Below are 8391 nucleotides of genomic sequence, written 5' to 3'. Positions count from 1 at the left end.
ATCAAAGTCTTCTTATTGAAAGGTATACTAATTTTTTAGAAGATAAATTACAAATCTATCATTTGTAAAAATTAATAAGGCTGAAATGGAATTTGGATAAAATAATTTCCAAATTTACAAGAGATTGATTATTTATCTTAAATAATGAATTCACTTTAAATGATGGAGTATAAATTATGATTCATAAGAGATCAAAAGATTATTATGAGAAACAATTTTGTGAGGTATTATCATGCATAAAATCTGAGCTCATGATAATGTCTCATGCAACCAAGGACTTTGATTTTAAAAGGTTTCTTGAAAAGTATAGTTTTTATTAAGAGAACAAAAGAACCAATCACTTATATAACAATAACAAATAGAAACAATAATATGTTATAAGGAGGGTAAGAAGCTTCATATTATTGGATCCAAAAACTAATCCTTTTATGGGTGATAAAGTACCATGAGAGGTATGGGATTGTTACCGATTATTAAGAGGCAATCTTGATTGATTCCCATTCTATCTTAGTGTTGCCACTGAGGAAATTGATCCTTTCAAAGTAAAGGATAATCAATCATAAAGAAAACGATGCATACAAGAGTTAAGAGCTTTCAACCTTGAATTATCCAAAGAATTCATATGTGAGATATTTTGAATTCCTGATGCATCACTTTTGGAATATTAGGGTTAAATTTTAAAAACTATTTCATTGTAAAGTCCCATTTCTAGATGCATTGATAATCCCAACAATATGGTTGGACATAATTCATTAATTGACTTATAGCTGTTTTAAGTAGAGTGCAAAGTAAAAAAAGAGTTTGTGGAACATTCTAGATAAGTCTTTTTATGTGAGTATAGAAGTGAGAGATTGCTTCTTATGAATTTTCGGTTTATTGTAGAATATTTGCTAGCACAAGATCTATCATTCATGTATGTATTAAATTATGTTACCCTTGGAGAAACATACAAACCAATTTAAGAGGTGAATACATTTTCTTGTGTCTCATATCCAATCTAAAGGTTCAAGCCTTGACCACCTTTAGACATATACCTTGCATAAGAACCCAATTACATTTTCTTTAGATTTGCATACATGTGAATTCTTTGGTAATAAATGGAGAATTGTTGTATATATTGTCAAAGATATGTTTTTTAAAGATTATTAAAATGAAAACATTATTTTACAATCATTTAGTATGCATGTGTATTGAAAAATGATGTTTTGAGAGTATGGAAAATCATTGGCATAAAATAAAGATGGAGCAGCTGACTGCCCTATCAACTACAATACATGAGCAGTTGATTGCCCTAACAACCACCCCTGAGCAGTTGGTTTAAAGCCATATTTTGAGATTTGTATATACTTCTTAAGCACCGAATTTTCATAAAACCTTACATCTTTTCATTCTTTAAAGATCAAAAATAGAATTTTCTTCCTAAACTCTTTTTTTTGGTTCATGATTCAAGTGTGCTCAAGAACATTAAGTGCAATTGTTCTCTTATTCATTTAGACTTTGTATCTTGGGAACAATGTTCGTAATAACCATTTGCAGCTTGTGAGGAAACTTTTGTCCTTAAAAAAAGCTTTTTTGCAGTGCTTTACCCAAATTCTTTCTTCAAAATTTTCAACAAAGTTAGCATTGGTTGTCACCCCATACACAACAACTTAAGGATCATACAAAGATTGCATTAGTTTGTCAACGCCATTAACAACTTAGCTTCTATATGCCAAGATTTCCTCCCTTAGTGCCCCACATAATTACCAGTGGAAATAGATATTTTCTTGAACTCTGTTTTCTACATTAAAATGAAAATGAGATCAACATGGCAGGCTATGTCGCCTCAATTAACAAATGTAACAAACAACAATATGGCTCCTGGAAAGCTTTTGGACATGACGTATCTTTATTTGTATAAAACCAAAGTCAAAAAAAAAAAAAAAAACAATTCCCTTTCCAGCTATAGAATAAGATGACGCTGCCATCACTAACGCCAAGGTTACTTTTCGTTGGCTTTTAGCATGCTCAAACCATGCTTCTAAACGAGGGTTATTTTTTTACATATAAATACATCACGGTTGGGTTCTTCTTTATGTCAGGACTAAGAAATTCAAGAAAAATCATCTCCATTCTTTCAATCTGAAACCTGATGCCACGAATAGAGCATGATACAGAGATTCCTATTCGTATTATCCACGACATAGATGGCAAAGAGACTAAGTCAGAGAGATCAGAAGGAATAATGCCAAGAAAACCTATCGAGGGTCAACAGAAGGATCATATAAACAAAATGACAGATGCTTTCATCAGCAACTTCCGCAATCACCTTACGTACATGGCGGCTATCTCCATGCTATTTATCACAACCATCTACAAATTATCATGGTTGACAAGATATAATTCACAGCCACCAAGATGGAAGGTCCAACTATACATTAACTCATCTCAGATAAACCATGTATATCTCAAAGCATCTCAAAGATTACATACTGCAAAGGATAAGATCTCACAATAAGACCATCCTATGCCCAAATGACAAGATTTACAAGTACCTGCTCTATTCATAAATGTAAAGAAATAACCTCATAATTATATTGCCGAGATCAACAGTGAACCACCTCACCCGCAAATGCACCATGGGATATCATCCAAGCTGTTATTCAGTAACTCGAAAAACCCTTGGTTATCTGCTTCATCTCACTTCTCCAAGTCAAACACAAGAGGAACATTCTTAATGTGGACATCAATCCCCTCCCCTTGTGGGTCACCGTTGATATCAATCTCCATAGCGAGAATAAACATCAGAAAAGGTAACAGAGTATATTCAGCTTTTCTATTCAGGAGGTGCTGCGCCCCAAAATGTTGGTGAACAAATAAACATTGGAAATCTGACTACCATGGCATGACAAGTCTTAAAAAATGCACAAATTTTTACACATAGATAAGTAAATTTTAATTCTAGCTCTCATGCTTGAAGCACCTGACAGTGAACAATATGACTTCTCAAACCACTTCGGCCAGCTATACTTGACCATATATTTGTAAAAAGAGTCCTTAAATGACCTTTGCTAGCAATATTTTCCCAAAGATGAGGGTTGCTCTCAACCTGTTTGTCCGGACTGGAAACATCAACCAGACTTATGCTCATATTATTGCGAATAATACAAAGCTTGCCATTGAGAGGAACAAAAGCAGCAGCCTCCAAAGCTCGAGAACTCCCTAAATGGAGCTTACTATCAATAAATTTGTTCCATGAATCTGTGGCTCCATCATACACCCTAAGCTTGCACCCATCACGACAATCCTGGGCATAGAGCCGTCCATTTAAAGAGATACTAGGGTTCCACCAACCAGAAACCATCCCATCACTGACTGGAGTCCAGGAATTAGTTTCAGGATCATATGCTTCACTCATAACCTCATGATGGGACCCCAGCCCTTTTAGAAACCACTTTCCATCATAAACTACCCCAATGAAAGGTACCATAGCAGTGCTCATATCTTGAATAAAACTCCAGCGGTTCCTGTTTGGATCATAAACTTCAGCAGATCGTAAAGTCCTTTGAGTTCCCTCACATTCCCCGCCAGCCACATAAAGGCAATTGTTTATTACACAGGAACCAAAGAATTGACGTTTCCGAAGCATATCAGGTGCTCTGTGCCACTTGTTTGTTCGGGCACTATAAAAAATAACACGTCTCATTGACCCCCTCAGTGGATCCTTTCCTCCAAACAAGTACAGGTGGCAACCACTTAAAACAGCACAACCAAAACCAAGGGCCTCAGAATACTCCCTTGGAACTGGAGGAAGTGGTTGCCACAGCTGATGGGTAGGGTCAAATGCATTCCATGAGATCTTTCCATCACGATCTCGCTTGAAGACATAAACCCACTCTTCTGCCGTTCCAAGACTTTTCCTAAGAGAATAAAAGAAGTTCCCAGCCAGAAAGCGAGACCACCTCTTACAAACTAGACGGAGTTTTTGGTGTTCAGCACGAGGAACTCGAATCAGACATGCAATGGCAAGATCATCAGGAAGGCCAGGGAGGAGAGGTGGCTGGACTCGAGTCCTCTCCTTGCGCAAGTTTTTACTCTTGTGTGCATTGGGATTGATATCAGGCTGGATACAAAGCTTTGATCCTGGGACAAATTTTCGTGCTTCAGCAACTGTTTTTAATCCTGAATCCACTTTACAATAGCAAGATACAGAATCAACCTGCAAGAATATTCCAATTAGGAAGGCACTAAAAAAGATAAACATCAGAATATGAGAAAGACATAGAGCAGAAAAAAAGGAGAAACCACTCATATTAGATTCATCATTGATCATTTATTGTAGCTTTTGCAAAAATTTGTACTTTACTCGCACTTTATGTTCTTACAAACAATATCAAAAAAGGCAGCAACATAAATCCACTGTTATCATTTCCAGATGACAACCAAAGAAAAGTTTTATTAATTTTCTTGAAAAAAATCAGAAGTGAGGGTATAGATCAACTCCTCCTTTGATCATTTGTTTGTTTAGTATAAAAAAACTGCTGGATTTAACATGGCATGTGCCAGATGTCCACATTGTGACATGAGAATTCTACCAAAAGCTTCTGAAACTGGAGCTAAGATATGAGTCCTAAAGGAAATTCTTTTTTGCAATTTCTTGGGCTGTATGGATATTGGAGAGCATACACTTCACCATTTTTTAAGCCAGTGTAGGCATCATCAGATTTAGTTAATAAACACAATATAATAGTTCATCTTCTGACTCCTAGAAACTTTGCATCTCAGATTTTTCAGAAATAACATAGAAGCTACTATATAAAGTATCTTTAAAGTCTACCAAGTAAAAGCATTAAGCACTATTCAAAAAGGGCAAGCAGTCCTTCCATCCCTTCTCCTTTCTCTTAAGAAACAGGTTTGAATTGAGAAAATAGGACATCCAAAAACTCAGGCAGATGAGGAAGAAGAAATTAAAAGTTACACCATAAGATATGGTATCAAAGAACAAGGGGCCTAAATGAAAGTTATAAAATAACCAAAAAAACAATTATGTCCAGCAGTCCTCCAATACGGCATTTATGTATTATTGACCTACTTTGCTGATAAGATCTTCAATTCAACTAAAAAGTAAAATTAAGTACCTATGCTAAGCAAGAGGAGCACAATTTTGAGCCACATGCCAAAGCCAATGAATTTACACGAGGAAGTACACTAGAGTATACAACAATTTATATTCAACCCAAAAATTTAAAAGTTCCTGATATTTAAGAGAATCAACAAATCTAAAAACTTGAAATGATAGAGAATGGAAAAGTAATATACACTAATACAAATCCCTGACTTGACTCGTCACAAGCAAATGAGGCAGGACTTTGCATGTAAGTGACCATCTAAGGGATTTATATTATAAGAGCTGGACAGCCAAAGTTCAGGATTTTGGACACAGAAATACCAGGTCAAATAGACTTTAAATCATACTGGATAACTATTGAACCAAAGAGTGTCAGCTAACAGATTTTGACCCAACAACTCCTTTTGTCTTGTTTTTAGTACATTCTACCCTAACAAAATTATTTTGACCGCTTACACACTAGTTCATTCGTAGGTTCTGTTGCAAACGACCAAACCATTTATCAAGCACAAAGCCACAATCTATTATATGCATGTATGTGCATCTATAGAACACTATGAGGAACCAACAGAAGCTCCTCCATAGTTCTTTCCATATGATGCTAGTAGCCAAATTAGCAAATAATTTAAGGAAGAGCAGAAAAAATAAAGCCAGGCAACAAACAGCAGATCACTATCTATTTTTAATGCTTTATTTTGTTATATGAAAAACAAAAAACTATATTAATATCCAATAAAGTAGAACAACAATCTCAAAAAATCAACCAAAAGAAGAAAAGTATATGAACCAATGAATCTAAAACCAAAGCCAGCAAATTTCAAGGCCAAATTTAATTCTTTCAAGCAAAAAAATTAAAAAAAAAATTCATTAAATTTGTCACGAAAAAAAACTCCAAAACTTAGAATGATGGGGAAAGAAATCACCTAAGTTGCAGGAGTTTAAAATGCAGAGTTGAAAAGGCCAAGTTGCAAGTTACAGAAGAAGTAAAAAGAAAAATGATCCCTATTTATATGTTCATGAAAACCCAAATTACCCCCCCCCCCCCCCCCCCCAAAAGAAAAAAAGGTAGATTGATTCAAAAGAATTTGATCTGGGAATCAATAGCAAAATTCCCACCTTCAATACACAAAACAACTAAGCATTTTCATAGGAAAAAAACACCCCATAATAAAGCACACTGAGCCCTGTCAAAGGCTTAAAATTTAGAATCCCAATTGCCCAATTAAGTACAATTTTCCATCCAGGTATCTTCAAGTTTTCACGAAAACTAAATCCCAAAAAGGAAACTGGGTATCTTTCAAATCACGTTTCCAACAAATTCATCGACCAAATATCTCTAAAACCTTAAAGATTTCACAAAGAAAAGAAAAAAAGAAAGTGAAAAAGAATGATGTTGTAGCTTACCAACGGAGCATGAACTCTAAACCCTCTGGGAGTATTAGACGAGTGTCGAGAAATGGATTGCTCCATCATTTAAAACCAGAGATTCATAGACAGAATCAAAATCTACTATAATCTAACCCCTTTTTCTCATTTTCGTTTCCTTCTCTTTTAAGAGGCTCAGATCGAGAGCCCAATTCAAGAGATTCAATACTCGGAATCTGATCCTCCAAGCACAAAAATTAAAATTTATGGTCTGCCTTTACTAGCACTGGTACATACCAAAACCAACTTTCTTTTACTTTTTCTTTTCCTTCTAAGAAAATGCCAACAAACAAAATTTTTTTTTCAATATAACTCAGGTATCAACTGAAGAGCAAGCACACTGGTGGACCCATGGGCTTCACCAACTTCTTTAAATTTGTTTGATTTTTTTAGTTAGTGTCATTTAATTTTGAGTGAATTTTAATGTTAAAGTCTTATTAGAAGACAAACAAGCTTACAACAGTCTGGTCAAACCCCACTTTAATATGGTTAAGAGAGAGAAATGGCAATCATGTGGATGAATTAAATACTTCTTAGATTTTTTGTTCATAGAATTAGCATATTAAGTAACTCCTACCTTTTCATCTCAAATTGTAAGTCAATATACTTTTATAACAATTAAACACTTCCGTTGCCCATAAATGCCATTCAAATAATTTATCTTAGTTGAATTGTTCCTTTGTTGCTCAAGATGATTTATATATATATAATTTTTTACAAATAAAACAATAGTTTAAGAATAAAAAATTAGATTAAAATTTATTAAATTTAAATTTTAAATTTATTAGATGTCATTTTATAAGATAAACTCTAAATTCTTAATTAATCTCATTAGTATTCTTTTTGTCTCAATTAAATTATCACATTTCCATTTTTTTACAAAATTTTTGAACTTTGATTTTTTTATTATTTTATATTTATTATTGATATATTTTAAAAACTTTAAACAAAGTAATTTTTAATAAATATTCATAAAATTTAATTGATTAAAATATTTAAAATAATAACTATCAAAATTAAAATTTTAACAAAAAAAAAATTAATTATGACTATTTAATTGTGGCAGGAGGAGTATTGATTAATATACGAGGGGCCGCCCGCAGATAGCGCATCAAACACAAATTCAATCTATTAACAAATTTGGTCCAAATTTGGGTGATTCAATTGTTATTGTAGAAGTCATAAAAAAGAATAAATGAAAATTGGACCTCACGTGGAAATAAATAGCAATCTAACGAATACGGTGTATGTTTTATATTTTATATTTTTGAATTAAAATTATTAAAAGTTAAAAATATTATATCCAAAAATAAAAAATATATATATAAAACTTGAATTCTGAATCTTTCTTTATATATAATTTAACATACATGTATTTATATATATAATTGGACTTACATTATAAAAAATTATGAAAAGGGTGAATTAGTTTTACACCATTGGATTTCACTTTGGGAGAGCGAAATTATATTCTTTGACTTGTTTAAAGCAAAGTTAAAAATAGACACATAAAAGAATCGTAGGAACTTTAGGGGAGTGACGCCGTCCCACTCCTTCTATCCCCTTGCTAGCGGCTTAGAATATGAAACTCTAATTTGAACTTTCCATTCAAATATTAATACGACAAAATTGACATTTATAAACGACAGAAATATTATATTCTATTGCATAACCAAAATAATATAGGAAAAAAAAAAAAGATTACGACACAACAAGACTATAAAAAGGAATACCAAGAAATTATTTACAAGGCCTGCTATTCGATCAAATATACAAATGGCATTGCCCTATTGTGATGGAGATTAATAAAAATATATATATATATATATATATATATTTAAACCATTACATAAATAAAA

General features: G+C 33.1%; 1 protein-coding gene across 1 annotated transcript; it reads right to left on the bottom strand.

Moving 5' to 3' along the window:
* Positions 1 to 2398: 2398 nt before the first annotated feature.
* LOC111301811 (F-box/kelch-repeat protein At1g55270-like) lies at positions 2399 to 6871 on the bottom strand. The gene is made up of 2 exons (XM_022897792.2): positions 6512 to 6871; positions 2399 to 4198 (listed from the first exon to the last, which is right to left on the bottom strand). The coding sequence occupies exons 1-2, from the start codon at positions 6578 to 6580 to the stop codon at positions 2948 to 2950; spliced, it is 1320 nt and encodes a 439-aa protein (XP_022753527.2). The 5' UTR covers positions 6581 to 6871; the 3' UTR covers positions 2399 to 2947.
* Between the last annotated feature and the right edge of the window lie 1520 nt (positions 6872 to 8391).

The sequence above is a fragment of the Durio zibethinus genome, chromosome 15 (genome assembly GCF_047325235.1).
Source record: "Durio zibethinus cultivar Kanyao isolate XHJ-2024 chromosome 15, ASM4732523v1, whole genome shotgun sequence".
NCBI classification, from domain to species: Eukaryota; Viridiplantae; Streptophyta; class Magnoliopsida; order Malvales; family Malvaceae; genus Durio; species Durio zibethinus.
Note: the sequence above shows the minus strand (reverse complement) of the source record. Positions and strands in the feature narration are given on the sequence as shown.

Coding starts and splice junctions, on each gene's coding strand:
- LOC111301811 (XM_022897792.2), bottom strand. CDS start 6,580: ATGATGGAGCAATCCATTTCTCGACACTCGTCTAATACTCCCAGAGGG. Junction 4,199..6,511: donor TTAGAGTTCATGCTCCGTTG/GTAAGCTACAAC, acceptor ATATTCTTGCAG/GTTGATTCTGTATCTTGCTA.